At 39.8% G+C, this 19,222-nt stretch overlaps 1 protein-coding gene across 2 annotated transcripts in view; it reads left to right on the top strand.

Moving 5' to 3' along the window:
* The window catches only part of SOS1 (SOS Ras/Rac guanine nucleotide exchange factor 1), a 126,072-nt gene that overhangs the window by 36,836 nt on the left and 70,014 nt on the right, over positions 1–19,222 (top strand). For both annotated transcript variants that reach the window (XM_062209308.1, XM_062209307.1), the window contains exons 2-5: positions 5,195–5,320; positions 12,019–12,150; positions 14,418–14,582; positions 18,769–18,978. In XM_062209308.1, coding sequence (XP_062065292.1) covers positions 5,195–5,320; positions 12,019–12,150; positions 14,418–14,582; positions 18,769–18,978 — 633 coding nt within the window. The remainder of the gene's footprint in view (positions 1–5,194; positions 5,321–12,018; positions 12,151–14,417; positions 14,583–18,768; positions 18,979–19,222) is intronic.

The raw sequence follows: 19,222 nt of genomic DNA, 5'->3' as shown, positions 1-19,222 counted from the left end.
AGGCAGAGTTACTCAGAAGCAGAGAGAGAGAGAGAGAGATATCTTCCATCTACTGGTTCATTCCCCCACGGCTGCAGTGGCTGGAGCTGGGCCAGGAGCCAGAAGCTTCTTCCAGATCTCCCAATGCAGGGGCCCAAAGACTTGGGCCATCTTCCATTGCTTTCCCAGGCCATAGCAGAGAACTGGATTGAAGTGGAGCAGCTGGGACTCGAACCGATGCCCATATGGGATGCCGGCACTGCAGGTGGTTGCTCTACCTGCTATGCCACAGGGCCAGCCCCTTAATTCTTTTTTTGATTTATTTACATAATAGATTTTATTTGTCATTTAGTAACCATCAATAAATAAAACAGTTTAAACTTGAAATTTCTAGAAATTTGTTTACCATAAAGAATGCAGACTTGGGCTGGTGCCGTGGCTCACTTGGTTAATCCTCCACCTGCGGCGCCGGTATCCCATATGGGTGCTGGGTTCTAGTCCCGGCTGCTCCTCTTCCAGTCCAGCTCTCTGCTGTGGCCCGGGAGGGCAGTGGAGAATGGCCCAGGTGCCTGGGCCCCTGCACCTGCATAGGAGACCAGGAAGAAGCACCTGGCTCCTGGCTTCGGATCGGCGCAGTGCTGGCTGGAGCGGTCATTTGGAGAATGAACCAACGGAAGGAAGACCTTTCTCTCTGTCTCTCTCACTGTCTACCTGTCAAAAAAAAAAAAAAAAAATGCCAGACTTAACATTTGAATTATGTGTGCTAGAATTATAAGCAGTATTAAGTTGTTATTTTTAACTATTGCATTTAACTGCTATATATATATGTTTATTTTACTCCAAATTGTAAGCATCTACAGTAATAACTGCCTTTGTATATTGAATAGTTTCTGCTTTAAGGGTTTTGTTCTCCTGAAACCAACACAAAAACTATCCCTCATTGCTATCTTGTTAAATCTTAATTCTGAAAAAGAAATGTTTTATGCCTCTTACCTCTACAACATGGAGGCTCTGAGTATTCCCTGATTGTCAGGGCTGGAGTGAAAGCAAGGAGAAGATGATCCTTTACAATTTAAGAGATAAAACCCTGCCCAGTTGGAACGTCATTGTCCATTAGAGCAAGTGGACAAGGAAACATGAATTATAATTCAGTATTATAAACTCAATAACAAAATGTGGTACTGAGTATAGGGATTAGCACAGAGCATAGCATATAAGGCCCATACAAACAGGGACTGTATTTGATTCATCCTTGTATGTCCAGCACTAAGAGCTTGGCATTAAATACATTTAAGATTGGTTAAGTGAATTAAATAGAAGCAAGGACATCTTCCCAAATGGGATGAAATTTGGGTTTTTATTTATTATTTATTTAAGAGAAGGATCTCCTATCTGCTGGTTCCTTCCCGTGATTGATCTAGGAGTGAGTGGGGCTGAAGACTGGGAGCTGGGAGCCTGGGACTCAGTCCAGGTCTCTCACAAGGGTGGCAGGAACCCATTACTTGAATCATCACAGCTGTCTTCCATGGACTGCAGTAGCAGAACGTTGGAGTCAGTAGCTGGAGTTGGGTATTGAACCCAGGCACTATGGTAGGGGATGTGGGCATGTTAACTGCTAGGCCAGATGCCCACCCTGAAATCTGAGTTTTGAAAGTCCCAACAGGTAGGTAAAAGGGTGAGATGATGAATGTCAGGTATGGACCACAGAGTGAATGGGAATGCAATGTTTCAGCATAAAGTGTCAACTGAAGAACAAACAGCTAGAGGAGTATTAGTGAACAAATTAAATTTTTATATGGGTTTCTTTAAAAAAATTAAAAGCTGAATTTGATCACTTTACATTTTCTTCTTTTTATTTTTATTTATTTATTTATTTATTTATTTATTTTTTTGACAGAGTGGACAGTGAGAGAGAGAGACAGGGAGAAAGGCCTTCCTTTACCATTGGTTCACCCTCCAATGGCTGCTGCAGCCAGCGTACCACGCTGATCCCAAAGCCAGGAGCCAGGTGCTTCCTCCTGGTCTCCCATGCGGGTGCAGGGCCCAAGCACTTGGGCCATCCTCCACTGCCCTCCCGGGCCACAGCAGAGAGCTGGACTGGAAGAGAAGCAACCGGGACAGAATCCGGTGCCCCGACCGAGACTAGAACCCGGTGTGCCGGCGCCACAGGCAGAGGATTAGCCTATTGAACCTCGGCATCAGCCTCTTCTTTCTTTTTTTTTAAAGGCAGAGACAGAGAGAGAGAGAGTGCTCTTCCATCAGCTGGACCACTTCCCAAATGGCCAAGTCTGAGCCAGGCTGATGCCAGGAGCCTGAACTCTATCCAGGTCTCCAACATGGATGACAGGAACCCAAGTAGCTGAACCATCCTCTGCTGCTTTTCCACGCATATTAGCATGGGGCTGGATCAGAAGTGGAACAGCTGGGACTCATACTGGCACTCCCATATGGGATGCCTGCATTGTAAGCAGTGACTTAACTGGCCCCGCCTCAAGGCAGCCACCGGAACACTTTCTAAAATGTTACTTAAACTACCGCTTAAAAGGGCTCTTATATTTTTAAAAAGTAATTTGAATTGTTATTGATTAGATATTTTTACTTTAATATACATTATTAGTATATTTATAATTTAATATAATTCATAACCACTGGGATCCTTTGTATAATCAGTGTGCCTTTTCATATTATAAAGATTTATAGGACTATATTACTGTATTTCCATTTATGACATGCTGATGTTTATTGAAGTATGCAAACATACTTCAAGTCAAGTTTTATATAGAAGTCCACTATAAAAATAGATATAGTTCATGGGCGCTCACTCTCTACTTTTATATGTCTACTAGAATAGTTCCCAGATTCTCCCAGGGGTTTAGTGGAAAGAGGTTTGATTTAGACACAAGGAGGTCCAGGTTCAATACCTACAGTATTACTAGTTAGTAACAAAAGGATTATGAGTACCTTGTTTTTCTCTGTGCTAAATATAGGGACTGAGTTACATGACCTCTGAGATCTCTTTAATCTAAAAGTTGATAGTTCTATAAATATGTGTTTATGTGATGTGGGGGTCTTGGACTAGTCTTTAGTCCTCAGTTATAGTTACATTTTCCAGGACTGTATCTTAGTGAAACCAAGGGTTGTATACACTGTTTTTCTAAAATAGTTATGTTCATTTGAAAAAAAGTATTTTCCACATGTGATATAGTTTTAAGAAAAAATTCATTTATTTTGAAAGAGTTACAGAGATAGAGGGAAAGTCAGTGTTACACAGATACAGGGAGAAACAGACACAAGTGAGGTTCAAAATGTGGAAACGAAGGAGATTACTTGTGGGAAAGGGTAGAAGGAGATGGGACTGCCATTGTGGCATAACAGGTTAAGCTACCATCTGCAACGCTGGCATCCCATGTGGTGCTGGCTCAAAACCCGGCTGCTCCACTTCCGATCCAGCTCCCCATCTTCTAATGTGCCTGGGAAAGCAGTGGAAGATAGCCCAAGTGCCTGGGCCCCTGCACCCACATGGGAGACTTGAATAAAGCTCCTGGCTTTGGACTAGTCCAGCCCTGGCCTTTGTGGCCATTTGGGGAATGAACAAGCAGATGGAAGATATTCTCTCTCTCTCTCTCTCTCTCTCTCTCTCTCTCTCTCTCTCTCTCTTTATCTTCCTCCTTCTCTTTCTCTCTCTGCTTTTCAAATAGATAAAATAAATCTCAAAAAAAAAAAAAGCAGATATAGATGGAGAGAGTAGACAAGGATGGAAGCTACATTTGCAGAGTGGAGGAAAATATAAGAACTCTGCAAGATAAGAGAGCAAAGAAATCAGAGAACTAGAATAGATTGTGTCAGCAATATTAAGGAAAGAGTTTCAAAAATGAAAGGAACTTGGGCCTGGCGCTGTGGCATAGTGGGTAAAGCCGCCACCTGCAGTGCCAGCATTCCATATAGGTGCTGGTTCAAGTAACGGCTACTCCACTTCCAATCCAGCTTCCTGCTATGGCCTGGGAAAGCAGTGAAAGAAAGCCCAAGTGCTTGGCCACCACACCTGCGTGGGAGACTCATAAGAAGCTCCTGGTTTCGTATTGGCCTAGCTGTTGAGGCCATCTGGGGAGTGAACCAGCTGATGGAAGATCTCTTTTTTTTTTTTTTTTTGACAGGCAGAGTGGACAGTGAGAGAGAGACAGACAGAGAGAAAGGTCTTCCTTTTGCCGTTGGTTCACCCTCCAATGGCCGCCGCGGTAGGCACGCTGCGGCCGGCACACCGCGCTGATCCGATGGCAGGAGCCAGGTGCTTCTCCTGGTCTCCCTTGGGGTGCAGGGCCCAAGCACTTGGGCCATCCTCCACTGCACTCCCTGGCCACAGCAGAGAGCTGGCCTGGAAGAGGGGCAACCGGGACAGGATCGGTGCCCCGACCGGGACTAGAACCCGGTGTGCCGGCGCCGCAAGGCGGAGGATTAGCCTAGTGAGCCGCGGCACCGGCCTGGAAGATCTCTCTTGCTCTTTCTGCCTCTGCCTGTAACTCTGCCTTTCAAATAAATCAATAAATCCTTTTTTTTTTTTTTTTTTTTTTAAAAAAAGGGAACTTGCCTGAAAGCTAGATAGAAACAACCCACCATGTGGTATTAAGATTCACCAATGAATGAAGGTAAGTTAATCATGAACATAAAGGATATCTGAGAAGATGGTTTAAGCCCCTGGAGACATGTAATTCAGTGTGTAAAAGTAGAACTTTTATCTAGTGCCAGTTTTTTGTTTTTGTTTTTTTTTTCTTTTTTTTTAATTGATGGTGATTTAATCATGTAGTATATTGAAGAGAAAATAAGTTTATGAGGTTAGATAGCTACTCATATTAGAGTGTGATGGTGTGTTGAATGGAAAGCACTGAATTGAAGATCACAAATTCTGGAGTCTAGTCCAAATTCTTGATACTTTAACTGCCTGCTGATTAGTCATCTAATAAGTAGAATGGAGCAATTTATTAAATAGCTAAATTATAATCAGGTTGGTCCTTGCTGTACTGAATATGGTCAAAAGTGCTTTGCCAATTGATTAAAGCCTTCTTGGGCTCAGTTTCTTCTCTGAGGAGTTATAGTTCAGTCTAGACTGTATTTGCAGCTCATTTTATGTCCTTGGTTATAAATACCTATTTTTAAAAAAATGTTTGTTTAATTAGGTTAAACAAGCCCACATTTTAATTACCTTGCTTTTTGTTTATAGGTCCAGGGACAAGTTCATCCTACTCTTGAGTCCAATGATGATGCTCTTCAATATGTTGAAGAATTAATTTTGCAGTTATTAAATATGCTATGTCAAGCTCAGCCCCGAAGTGCTTCAGATGTAGAGGTATGATAACTTTTTACTTGTGTTTAGTTTTTGTGTGTATAAATGTGTGTGTGTGTATCAAACCTATGTGTTTGTGGTAATGTAGCCAAAGGAAAAAAGAGTTTGCTCTTCAATTCTGCAAAAAATATATGACTATATGGTATATAAGAAAATGAAGACTGTTTTTCTCCATATTGAATATATGATAATTTTTGTATATTTCAGCTATTAAACTGTTCCATATTTTGCTTTTATGCTAAAATGAACAGCTTATTATGGCTAGCTTGATAACACCTTTAATAATAGTATATATTCAAATGTTTATTTGTAAATATCAGCTAGCATTCCAGTAACATTTCCAGGAATGTTTTTCAATTGTTATATGTGTTTTAGGTGGCAAGTGAATTTATTCCCACCAATTGAAAGAGGAAAACATCTCAAAACTTAGGAAGAAGGATATACAGTGGCAGAACAGTAGGGCAAAGGAATATGAAAATTGGTAATAGCCGTGCTGTGGAACCTTTTCAGGGCACAGCATTCATAGAACATAACAATATATTTATGGCACACTGTGGCTACTAGGTAATCCCTACCCAGGCCCTGCCTACTCCCCTGAGGGTAGAAGGATTGACAAGTGGGCATATTTAATGAGAGTGTCTACTGAGAAGGGCATTAGAGAATCTAAATCAGATAAGGAAAAAAGTGAAATGTTTTACATTTAAGTGCTTGCTATATAGAATTATGCAGTACTCTAAACACTTTCATGCTTTATATTTTATTTAAACTTCATAATAACACCACAAAGATGGCACTTATTTTCCCCTAGCTAGAATATGAGCTCCTGGGATTTTTTTCCTTACTCACTGCTGAATCCTCAGCACCTTGAAATAATAATGTCTGGCAGAGAAGCCACTCGAGAAATCTATATTGAATGAATGAATGTGGAAACTGAAGCACTGAGAGATTGAATAACTTGCCCAAGTTCACAGCAAATAAATAGTGAAGTCCAGAGTTTAATCCGGAGAGTCCAGAGTTTTGAGTATGCATTCTGCTAAGCTATCCTGCCAAGTAGGAGAAGGCAGATAGATTGGAAAAAGAGAGGGAACAGGGTATTGAATTTCTTAGTAAGGTCATAGAACTGATAATACTAGACTATCTCAGTGAGAAAAATAGAATAGATTGGGATCTTTAAAAAGAGTTGTTTGAATTTAAGGTTTCATTCATTACATACTACAAAGCAAGATGGAGCCTTGTGGTGGTGGCTAGACTAGAGGTGAAGATTCCTGATGTGAGTGTTTAGGGAATTAAATGCCAGTGGTGTTTTAGGTGTCCTTAATACAGACAGTAAAGTTGAAGGCAGGAGCAGGACTTCTCTTGAAAGTGGAGAGGGGCCAGTGCTGTGGCACAGTGGGTTAACGCCCTGATCTGAAGCTCTGGCATCCCATATGAATGCAGGTTCGAGACCCGGCTGTTCCGCTTCCGATCCAGCTCTCTGCTATGGCCTGGGAAGGCAGTAGAAGATGGCTCAAAGTCCTTGGGTCCCTGCACCCTCGTGGGTGACCTGGGAGAAGCTCCAGGCTCCTGGCTCCTGGCTTTGGATCGGCCAAGCTCTGGCCATTGCGGCCATTTGGGGAGTGAATCAGTAGATGGAATACTTCTCTCTCTCTCTCTGCCTCTAGCTCTTTGAACTATCATGGTCCAAATCGATGGGAGTTTGTTTTATTGATGTAGACAATATTTTTTTAAAAGATTCAATTTATTTATTTGAAAGTCAGAGTTAAATGGAGAGAAGAAGCAGAGAGAGAGAGAGAGAAGGGGGGGGGGGTCTTCCATCTGCTGGTTCACTCCCCAACTGGCCACAAAGGCTGGAATTGTGCCAATCTGAAGCCAGGAGCCAGGATCTTCCCCCGGGTCTCCCACGCAGGTACAGGGGCCCAAGAACTTGGACCATCCTCTACTGCTTTCTCAGGCCACAGCAGAGAGCTGGATTCGAAATGGAGCAGCGGGGACTCGAACTGGTGCCCATATGGGATGCCAGCACTGCACCATGCCACAGCACTGGCCCTGCAGAAAATATTCATTAATACATGTCATTAATACATGAGCATTTACTGTCTGTCAGCTAGTATTCTGGATGAATAAGAAAGTCTATATATAAATGCTATGAGCATGCACAAAGAAGTATATATATTATTTGGCCCTGTTGATCCAAATTAATTCAAATGTGAGAAGATACTGTATGAAAATTACTCCAGTCTGGTTTATTTCTCCCTCTATTATAGTGAGTATAAGTTTCTGTAAAGAGGTGAATACTAGTAGTGGTCTTTTTCTTTTTTGGATATGTCCCTGGTAATGTGTATTTTAAAATTTCCTCTGTCTATTCGTGATTGCACTGTTCTTTATTTCTCTCTGGCCACCTTGACTTTCCCGTATCCCTCCCTAACCTGTAAGTTCTCTATTTAGCCAGCTTTGGTTTCTTAGGACCGTGATACATTTTGCTTCTCCTCATTTATCTTATGCTTTCCTGAGACTCCTTTATCTTAGACTTTTTTTGTCATGAGCCTTCTCATCCTCAAATTTAAAAAGTCTCCTTTATTGTTCATTCATTCACTTTGTTAAAGATTTTATTTATTTATTTGAGAGGTAGAGTTACAGACAGAGAGAGGGAGAGACACAGAGAGAGGCCTTCCATCCGCTGGTTCACTCCCCCAAATGGCCGCAATGGTGGAGCTAGGCCAATCTGAAGCCAGGAGCTAGGAGCTTCTTCCAGATCTCCCATGTGGGTGCAGGGGCCCAAGAACTTGAAACATCTGCTGCTGCTTTCCTAGGCCATTAGCACTGAGCTGAATTGGAAGAAGAGCAGTCGGGACTGAAACCTGTGCCCAAATGGGATGCTGGTGCTGCAGGCAGAGACTTAGCCTACTATGCCACAGTGCTGGCCCTCATTCATTCATTTTTTAAAGCTTTTTCCTTGGTATCCTAAAGAGGTCTTGTAGGTCTACTATGTTTTCCACTAACCCTTAGGTTTCCTGAGGAATTCCTTTCTTGACAAAAAAAAAAAAAAAAACCTCCCATACATTTTAAGCCCTTGTTGGTATGTTTAGTATTACAAAATATACTTGAATGTTTGAATTTTTGTACTGAAGTGCATGTATAGGAATTTTCATAGATAATAGAGTGTTTTCAAGGCCATTTGCTGGAATCTCTTTATTGTATAAAAGAAAAGACAGGATTCTGCTGATAATAAGAAGCAGAACTGAATTTGAAACTTATCTCTATATTTTGTTAATTTTTCCAACAGTACTACATACTAAGATGAAATTTCTCATTTAAAACAAATTAAATTAATTATCTTGAAAATGGCAGGGTAATAGTATTCTAATTTCTGAAACTTTTGTTGATCATTTTTTATTGGACTTCTTTAAAAATATGTAAAATGTTTGTAACAAATTTTATTTTACTATAAAATTATAATTAAACATCACTTCAAGAGATAAAATAATTCTTTCACTTTGACCTTTCCACATTCAAGGCACCATTTTGATGCTACTAATCTTTTTCATACACTCTACCCTTAGCATTATCTCAAGTATATATTTGATAAATGAATTCCATTAATAAGCTTCAGACATTTTGGGGGCAAGCACTGTGGCGCAGCAGGTTACACTGCTGCTTTAGACACCCACATCCTATTTGGTATGCCTAGTTTGAGTCTTGGTTACTCTGCATTTCTGATCCAGCTTCCTGCTAATGTGCCTGGTAAGCCTTTCAAATAAATAAGTAAATATCCTGTTCTTCATTATCATTTGCCATTCCTTTTATCATTTCAGATTTTATGTTCCTTTCTCAAAATAACTAACTCGTAATGAAATGGATAAAATGGATATGGATAGGAATTGCTGTTCTATTTTCTTTTTATTTTACCTTGACCTCTGCCTATATACAGTTTGTCTGTAGTTCTTCCACCGGTGGTTGCTTTTTTAAAAGGCATATGCCAAATCTATTTATAATTGTCAGGTTGAGTTCAGCTACTATCCTCTTCTGCTTCTCTATCCCTATTATATACCACTTTTAAAAATAAGTCATAAAAGTGCTTTCATACATTGCCGAATCAACATTTAAAAAAATAGAGGGACGGGCTTTTGGTACAGCAGTTAAGACTCCAGGTGAGACATCCATTTCCACATTGGAGTGCTTGAATTTGATTTCTGGCACTGGAAATCAAATCCTGGCCCCAACTTCCTGCCAATGCAAGCCCTGGGAAGGAGCAGTGGTGGCGCAAGTAACTGGGTTCCTGCCTCCCACCTGGTAGACCTGGGTGAGTTCCTGGCTCCCAGGTTTAGCTCCATGGCCATTGTGGACATTTGGGTTAGTAGATAGACATTTCTTCTCTCCCTCTCAAATTAATTAATTTAAAAAGTAGGAAATATCATTGTGCTGCATATAATTAGGGTAGGTTTTGTGTCTTGAAGCTTTCAGTTGAGAATGTGTGGTATGTAAGGATGTAATGTAAAATGTTGAGAATTTATTTCTTATTATGAAATGAATTAAAACAAAAGTCACTATGGAAAAAAATTAGAAAAAAGTTAGAAAACCATAGGCTCATACCCTTGTTAGGTTGTACTCATAGTTAGACCTATTTAGTTAATCATTAGTTAAATGCACTAGTATAAACATTTTACCTGAAAACTAAGGTAGAGTTAGTCCTAAATCTTTTTGTGATTTTTGGGGCTAACAAATCTATAGAACTGACTTAGCTAAAAGAATAATTTTTGTTTTGGATGTTCCTTTCTGCCTCTCTCCCCCTCCCCTTCTCTGCCTTTCCACCTGTCAGGCTCCCCCTGTGTTTTGGACCTTAGTGTTGCCTTTACTGCATGAAGGTAGAATCCTGGCGAGTAGATTTTTAACTAGATTTTAATTTCATTTTTAACTACAACAATTTATTTCAGCACATTTTTAATTTTACTAATTAGAATTAAATTAATCACTTTAGGCCGGTGCCGCGGCTCACTAGGCTAATCCTCCGCCTTGCGGCGCCGGCACATCGGGTTCTAGTCCCGGTCGGGGCACCGATCCTGTCCCGGTTGCCCCTCTTCCAGTCCAGCTCTCTGCTGTGGCCAGGGAGTGCAGTGGAGGATGGCCCAAGTGCTTGGGCCCTGCACCCCATGGGAGACCAGGAGAAGCACCTGGCTCCTGCCATCGGATCAGCGCGGTGTGCCGGCCGCAGCGCACCTACTACGGCGGCCATTGGAGGGTGAACCAACGGCAAAAGGAAGACCTTTCTCTCTGTCTCTCTCTCACTGTCCACTCTGCCTGTCAAAAAATAAATAAATAAATAAAATAATAATAATAAAAAAAAGAATTAAATTAATCAATTTAAAATTTAATAGATATTTCAGCCTTGAACATAGTAGAACAGAAAATTTATTAAAATTAAAAAGATTAAAATTTTCATTTTCTGTATTTGCTTCTAGTGTGTCCTACAATCAGGGTGTTCCTCCCCCGTCCCTCAGCAACACTTGGATACTTTATTTTACTTTTTACTTTTTTTTAATTTTATTTTTCAATGGCTACAGACACAAATTTTTGTTCAGATTATAATCTGGGATGATGTCTAATCTAGGGTGTTTTTTAATGCTGCTAATTGAATACTAATCAGTTTTAAACACATGCATTTGGAGTTGTGGAATAGCGGCCTCTACTGGTTTTTTGTTTTTTTGTTTTTTGTTTTTAAGATTTATTTATTTATTTGAAAGGCAGAGTTACAGAGATGCAGAGGTAGAGGCAGAGAGGGAGTGAGGGAGAGAGAGCCATAACGGCCGGAGCTGCCCTGATCCAAAGCCAGGAACTTCTTCTGGGTCTCCCATGTGAGTGCAGGGGCCGAAGGACTTGGGCCATCTTCTACTGCTTTCCCAGGCCATAGCAGAGAGCTGGACGGGAAGTGGAGCAGCTGCCCACATGGGATATTGGCGCTGCAGGCAGAGGCTTTAACCTGCTGTGCCACAGCACCGGTCCCTCTACTGGCTCTAATTGTGGTATCCTGCAGGTGGATTTTAAAACTTGAGAGTTTTGTTTTAAATGAACAGTACCTTTAGTTCTTTTACATTCTGTGGAAATTTTCATTGAATAAGTGCTATAAATTCAATTGAGTTGTTTTCTTAAAGAAATTAATGACTTATGGAAGACTAACTGAAGATAAGCTACAGTATATTAAAATTGCTGCTACTCATGTAAACCATTGATTTCTATGATTTTTAAATCATTGTGTAAGTACCTTTGCATGATTGATATAAAGGGAAAAAATTCTTAGAGATTCCAATTGCAAAATACTGCTCGAGCTTGTAATAGGTATTGAAAAGAAGGTAAAGTGAATGAGAATTAAAATTAGATATTTCTTGAGTTCAGGTCTTATACCTTAATGTTTTATAAAAGTAATGTATAAAGTGGCTCCTTCTTATTGTCATTAGCTTACCACAGTGAAGTTGAAATTCATGATATGACTTTTCCCCTAAATAATGGAAAGGATAGTTAGTCTCTTAATTGCCTAATTAAGACACTAATACATTGACAATTACTGTTTTCTTTTGACTTAAATGTAGTTAAATTATACCACATATGGGAAGCTCTACTTTTGGTATTCTTTTATGTTAAAAGTAAATTTTAAGTGACGAGCACTATTTCATGTTTGTTGCTTAGTTGTTATTTTCCTATTTTCCAAGGAACGTGTTCAAAAAAGTTTTCCTCATCCAATTGATAAGTGGGCAATAGCTGATGCCCAATCGGCTATTGAAAAGAGGAAGCGAAGAAACCCTTTATCTCTCCCAGTAGAAAAAATTCATCCTTTATTAAAGGTAAAGCTGAAATATTGCCTTCTTGCCTTTTAAAAGTGAGCTAAAACCCACCATTTTCAACACTGAGAATATATTTTACAGTTAATAGGGTCAACTGAGGAGTAAAGTTCTCTTACTCTAAGTTTTCCAGGGATTCATGTGGTGGGGAGGGATGCTGCAATAACAAGAAAGCATCAATTGGGCAACATGATTGAAAGTAATTTCATAAAAATAACAATCATCAAGTAAACTGAAAGGTTCAGACCAAGAAAGTTATTGTGGATTTTGTTTATATTGTTACTATTATATATATATATATGTATATGTATATATATATGTATATATACATGTATATATATGTATATATTATATACAAAGAGAATTTATGACAACTCCTCCTTGTTGGTAAGACCTAAGTGTCCCTAGAAATTCTTCAGACTTTCATAGTATGTATAAGGGCCTCTATGGCTGCCATAGGTTTATGTATAATCCTTGAACAAAAATTTCCTGAAGACCCTCAAAATGATCCAGTATTAGTTATTTAAATCAGTCATCTAATCAATTCAGTCTCTCCTGAACTAATAGAACGACGGCTGGAAACTCCAATGAGATTGTTTCTGTTTTACTTAACAAAGAACTATTGATTAGCTTTAACAACAAAAACGAAGATATGGTAACAATTAAAATTTTAGTAGTACTTTTAGACAAAAATAATTTTGTAATACTATAATATAGGCAACATATCAATGCTTATATACAGTGTCTCTTTTTGAGTTTTGCTCCTCAACAAAGTTATTACTATGATCCTCAGTTTATAAGTTAGGTAACAGAGGCAGAAAGCAATCAAGTAACTTGTAGGCCTGGTTCGCAAGACTCTACATGATAGTGTTAAGAAATCAAGCTTTGTGTAATCTTTTTGAAAATCCAAGGCTAAATACTGGGATAATGTTTAAGACTGTAAGAGGTTTTGTTTTGTATTTGGTTATTAGGATAGAAGTATCTGCCTTTATCTTACTAGTCTGAGGAAATGTACAAGTTATAGAAAGTTGCTAAATTATTAGTAGTTGCATACTTCTTTATGTTTCTCTCTTCAAAATTTTCATTGAGCATACATTGAATTATAATTCAAAGAGAATTAACAGATTAAGATATGTCCATGCTGTGTTAATACTACATTTTGAATTTTATAATCTAATTGTGGATATCATTTCAACTTAATATTACATCTTTATCATGAGACATGTAATAGTTTTAACATATCCCAAAAGGTAAATGTGACCCATCCCCAACTTGAAGTAACTTATTTAAAAAAATTCCTCTTAATTGCATTGTTTAGAAAATACAGTTTATCCTCTTATAGGAACTGGTAAGCCCCATAGAAGCCCATCTCTTTGAAGTCTAAAAGGACATTCAGCATACTCTCAGTAACCATCATTATTCAGTAGGACATATCATGAGGTTTTTTTTCCCCCATAGATACAGCCATTGACACCAGGAAAATGCCACTAAGGTTTTGGGGAACGTGTGTTCCTTTGGAAAGGATAGACCTATAAGGGTAATAGGTACTCCTTTCTTTCTTTTTCTTTTTTATTAGACAGGTAGAGTTAGAGACAGAGAGAGAGACAGAGAGAAAGGTCTTCCTTCCATTGGTTCATTCCCCAAATGGCCGCTATGGCCGGTGTGCTGCGCTGATCCGAAGCCAGGAGCCAGGTGCTTCTTCCTGGTCTCCCATGTGGGTGCAGGGGCCCGAGCACTTGAGCCATCTTCCACTGCCCTCCCAGGCCACAGCAGAGAGCTGGACTGGAAGAGGAGCACCTGGGACTAGAACCTGGCGCCCATACGGGATGTCGGTGCCACAGGTGGAGGATTAACCAAGTGAGCCACGGCACTGGCCCCAGTACTCCTTATTTCTAATAATATACTAGCTCTTGTTCTGTGTAAAAGAAAAAAACTCCTTTGTTGCAGTTACTTCCAGTTGTTCTGAATTCAGTAATAGAGCATTTGTTCCCCTACAATAAACCTGAGTTTCCTTTCTAAGTTAGGGACTGTTCAGTAGTCTTTACTTCTCAAGTTATTTTATTGATCAGGGATAACTTTTCCTTACATTTTCTTAGCTTACATTTTAATATAATACATGTATTTTTCATAGCTGAGTCATTTAAAATTAAATGTTGTTGATACCACAAAACTCACTAAAATTGAAGCTAAGTTGTGTATGTTTCTATTTCTAATCAGTGTGTTAAATTTACAATATGTGATTTTAAACATTCTTTTTTTAAATTTTGCAGGAGGTCCTAGGTTATAAAATTGACCACCAGGTTTCTGTTTACATAGTAGCAGTATTAGAATATATTTCTGCAGACATTTTAAAGCTGGTGGGGAATTATGTAAGAAATATACGGCATTATGAAATTACAAAACAAGACATTAAAGTGGCAATGTGCGCTGATAAGGTAGGAAACCTGGCTTTTATATATTTTGCTCTTACGTTTTGGTTTATAGATTGTTGGATGGTAGCACAGTATTCAGACAGAACAAAATTGTATCCTGTATTATGTGTTGGGGATATTTCCAATAAATAATAGGAAGTATTTAAGATAGCATTTTATAGAATTAGGATATTAGATATATACATTTTTTTATTTATTTAAAAGGCACAGTTACAGAGACAGAGAGATCTTCTGTCTGCTGGTTCACTCTCTAAATGTCTGCAACAGCCAGGGCTAGGCCAGGCTAAAGGCAGGATCCAGGAGCTTCATCAGGGTCTCCCACGTGGGTGGAGGGGCCCAAGCATTTGAGCCATCTTCTGCTGCTTTCCCAGGCACATTAGCAGGGAGCTGGATCAGAAGTGGAGCAGCCAGGGCTTGAACTGGCACTTAACATGGAATGCCAGCATCACAGGTAGTGCCTTTACCTGCTATGCCACAGTGCTGGCCCCTAGATATATAATGTTAAAATTTATTTAAACAGAGGCTGGCTCTGTGGCATAATAGGTTAAGCCTCCACCTGTGGTGCCAACATCCTAAAGGGGCTCTAGTTCGTGTCCCATCAGCTCCTCTCCCGATCCAGCTCTCTGCTTATGGCCTGGAAAAACAGTGGGAGATGGCCCAAGTGCTTGGGTCCCTGCCCCCAGATGGGAGATCCAAAGGAAGCTCCTGGCTCCTGGCTTCAGATGATCCCAGCTCCAGCTGTTGTAGCCATTTGGGGGGTGAAACAGCAGATGGAAGACCTCTCTCTGTCTCTGCCTCTCTCTCTCTCTCTCTCTCTCTCTCTGTAACTCTACCTCTCAAATAAATAAATATTTTTTACAAACTTATTTAAACACATGTGGTTTTTTTCTCACATCCTGCTGCAACTAAGATTAATTATAATGATAATCTCTTTTAAAAAAATTATTTGAGAGGCAGATTTACAGAGGGAGACATGGAGAAAGAGAGCTTTCCATCCATTATTTCATTCTCCATACGGCAGCATAGCTGTGGCAGGGCCAAGCTGAAGTCAGGAGCCTGGAACTCCATCCAGGTTTGCCACATGGGTGGCAGTGGCCCAGATACATGTGTTGTCTTCTGCTGCTTTCCCAGAAGCTGAATTAGAAATGGAGCAGCTGAAACTTTGAATGGGTGCTCATATAGCATGTGGACATTGCAGGCACTAGCATAACCCACAGTGCCACAATGCTGGCTGGCCTCAATAACAATCTCTTAATAATGAATTTCTTAAAATTTTATTTGGATTGAAAGATTTACAAGGTTATAGATTTACTTGAAAACAGTTTTTGAATATGAAAAATATAGGGAGCTGGCATTGTAGAGTAGGGGGTAAAGCCACCGCCTACAATACCAACATCCCATGTGGGTTCCAGTTTGTGTCCTGGCTGCTTCACTTCCAATTCAGTTCCCTGCTAATGGCCTGGGAAAAGCGGTGGAAGATGGCCCAAGTATTTAGGCTCCTGCCACCCATGTGGGAGATCCAGGAGAGGCTTCTGGCTCCTGGCTTTGACCTGGCCCAGCCCTGGCTGTTGTGGCCATCTGGGGGTAAATCAGCAGATGGAATCTCTCTTTCTTTCTCTCTCTTTCTCAAATAATTAAAGAAATCTTATTTAAAAAAAGGAAAAATTACTGAGCAGTAATTTTATTTTAACACCTAGCTTTCTTTAGATACTATTTTTACCATTTTAAAATAATATTAAGAACAGACATTGAAAGGTAAGCATATACAAATTATATGGTTTATTTCAGTTGGTCCTTATAAGACTTCTCTAAAGTCGTTGATCTTACCTATATTTTATCAAAGGGAAGCTGAAGGTCAGAGAGAACTTGGTTCTCTCTAAAGAACTTGGTTCAGAATTTTCTGAGAAATTTCAAACTTAAACTCCAGATCTGAGTCTAAAGCTTTTTTAGTCATTACTTCAATATTTCGTTTTATAATGACTTTTCAAGAAAAAGAAATATTTTCTGATTAAATGTCTCATTTTTCTCACTATACTCATTGATTTGGAATTGTCTTTCTGATATGTGAACCTACTTGATACTGTTTTAGTGTTTGTGTTCTTTCAGAATATATTAATAGAGAGTAAACACATCACCTGATCTGAAGAATTTCAAATGTTTTGATATTTTTAAATGAGTATTTGTTTTGTAAAATTATTATTTAAAAGGTAATAAAATATTTGATCATTTTGAAAGTTTATGTTTTATTTATTTGAAAGGTTGAGAGACAGACATTGGCTCATTTTCCAAATGCCTGCAACAGCCGTGTTTGGGACACGCTGAAGCCAAAATCCTGGAACTCAATTTGGATGTCTCACTTAGGAGGCAGGGACCCAAATCCTTGAGCCATCACCTGCTGCCTCCCAGGGTGTGCATTAGAAGGAAGCTGCAATAGAGAGTGGAGCCAGAATTTGAAGCAGGCACTCCAATATGGGATGTGGGCATCCCAAGTGATGCCTTAACCACTGTGCCAAACACCCATCACAACATTGGCTATTTTTTTTTTTTAAATTCATTTATTTATTTGAGAGGCAGAGTTACAGAGAGAGGGAGAGACAGAGAGAGAAGTCTTTTCATCTGCTTGTTCATTCCCCAAATGGCTACAACAGCTGGAGCTGGGCCAATCTGAAACCAAGAGCCAGGAGCTTACTCTGAGTCTCCCATGTGGGTGCAGAGGCTCAAACACTTAGGCCATCCTCTACTGCTTTTCCAGGCCATTAACAGGCAGCTGGATCTGAAGTGGAGCAGCCAGGACTCGAACTGGCATCCATATGGAATGCTGGTGCTTCAGGAAGAGTCTTAGCTTACTGTGCCACAGCACTGGCCCCAACATTTGATACTTTTTAATGAATCAGATAAGTGGAATGCTTCTGAGTACTTACTACATGCTCACACAAGTAGAAGATATAAGACAATTATAAAGCGAGACTCCAGAGTTGATAAACAATACTTAAATTGGTAAAACAAACAGAAAGCACAAGATAAAATATTTTATTGGGTTATAGGAATGGTGATGCTGTGGAAGTTCACAAGAATGGGAAAGAATGATTTTCAGCAAGAGTAGTAGCAATAGTTGACTTTGAGAAAACAGATTATTTTGATCTGCTTCCAACAAATGTAGAAGAGGTCAACTAGAGGACTGTGACCTCTTCAAATATGAGGTAGTGATGTCATGAATTAAAATGATGAGGTAAGGTTGTAGAGCAGAGGAAACCAAGTCACAGAAATTCAAGACAGGATTTGGGAACAAACCAGAAGTAATGAGTTAGCAAAGGAGACAGGCAGGCAGCAGGCAGATAGAGACTGGTATTGACAGAGAACTTGGAGAAGGAGGAGTATATGATACTTGTTGTAGAGAAGCACTGGAGTGGGTCTCAAATATATTCCAGAAGAGAAAGTTATATTTCTGTTCTTTATTATTATTAATATTTTTTTACAGGCAGAGTTAGACAGTGAGAAAGAGAGACAGAGAGAAAGGTCTTCCTTTTTCCGTTGATTCATCCCCCAAGTGGCCGCTACGGCTGGTGCACTGCGGCCGGCGCGCTGCACCGATCTGAAGCCAGGAGCCAGGTGCTTCCTCCTGGTCTCCCATGCGGGTGCAGGGCCCAAGGACCTGGGCCATCCTCCACTGCCTTCTCGGGCCACAGCAGAGAGCTGGACTGGACGAGGAGCAACCGGGACAGAATCCGGTGCCCCAACCGGGACTACAACCCCGGGGCGCCAGTGCCGCAGGCGGAGGATTAGCCTAGTGAGCCGCGGCGCCGGTCCTGCTCTTTATTATTTAAGAATCAAGTTCAGTGGCTGGCATTGTGGCACAGCAGATAAAGCTGCCACCTGCAACAATGCCTACATCCCATATGGGTGGATTTGTGTCCTCGCTGCTTCACTTCTGATCCAGCTCCCTGCTAATTGCCTGGGAAAAGCAGTGGAAAAGGCTCCTGGCTTCAGCTTAGTCCAGAGCTGGCCATTGCAGCTATCTGGGGAGTGAACCAGCGGATGGAAGATCTCTATCTCTCCCTCTCTGTAACTCTGACTTCCAAATCTATGTTAAAAAGAAAATAAAATAACCAAAGGACTCGTAGAGCATTTAATTTTAAATTGTACTATAGATTCATATTTTGTTATGCTTTTTATATCTCTCACTACATAGGTATTGATGGATATGTTTCATCAAGATGTGGAAGATATAAACATATTGTCTTTAACTGATGAAGAGCCTTCCACCTCAGGAGAACAAACTTACTATGATTTGGTAAAGGCATTTATGGCAGAAATTCGACAATATATAAGGGAACTGAATCTAATTATAAAAGTTTTTAGAGAGCCCTTTGTCTCCAATTCAAAATTGTTTTCAGCTAATGTAAGTATCATTGCAGATATACATATATACATATATATATATATATATTTATGTAGGTGTTACGTTAGTATGACCACTTCAAGTTTGAATTAGTATAGTTTACTAATTTGCCACTTGCTTAAGTTTATAAGACAATTCAGCATCACAAAGTGCTACAGGAATTTGAAGACATTAAACATCAGAAGTTAAAAGACAGACATCTAAAGTGGGCTTATTTTGTAAGCAAAAATGAATTCAAAGACTT

The sequence above is a fragment of the Lepus europaeus genome, chromosome 13 (genome assembly GCF_033115175.1).
Source record: "Lepus europaeus isolate LE1 chromosome 13, mLepTim1.pri, whole genome shotgun sequence".
NCBI classification, from domain to species: Eukaryota; Metazoa; Chordata; class Mammalia; order Lagomorpha; family Leporidae; genus Lepus; species Lepus europaeus.
The sequence above is the reverse complement of the archived record's forward strand: the minus strand, read 5'-3'. Positions and strand labels throughout refer to the sequence as shown.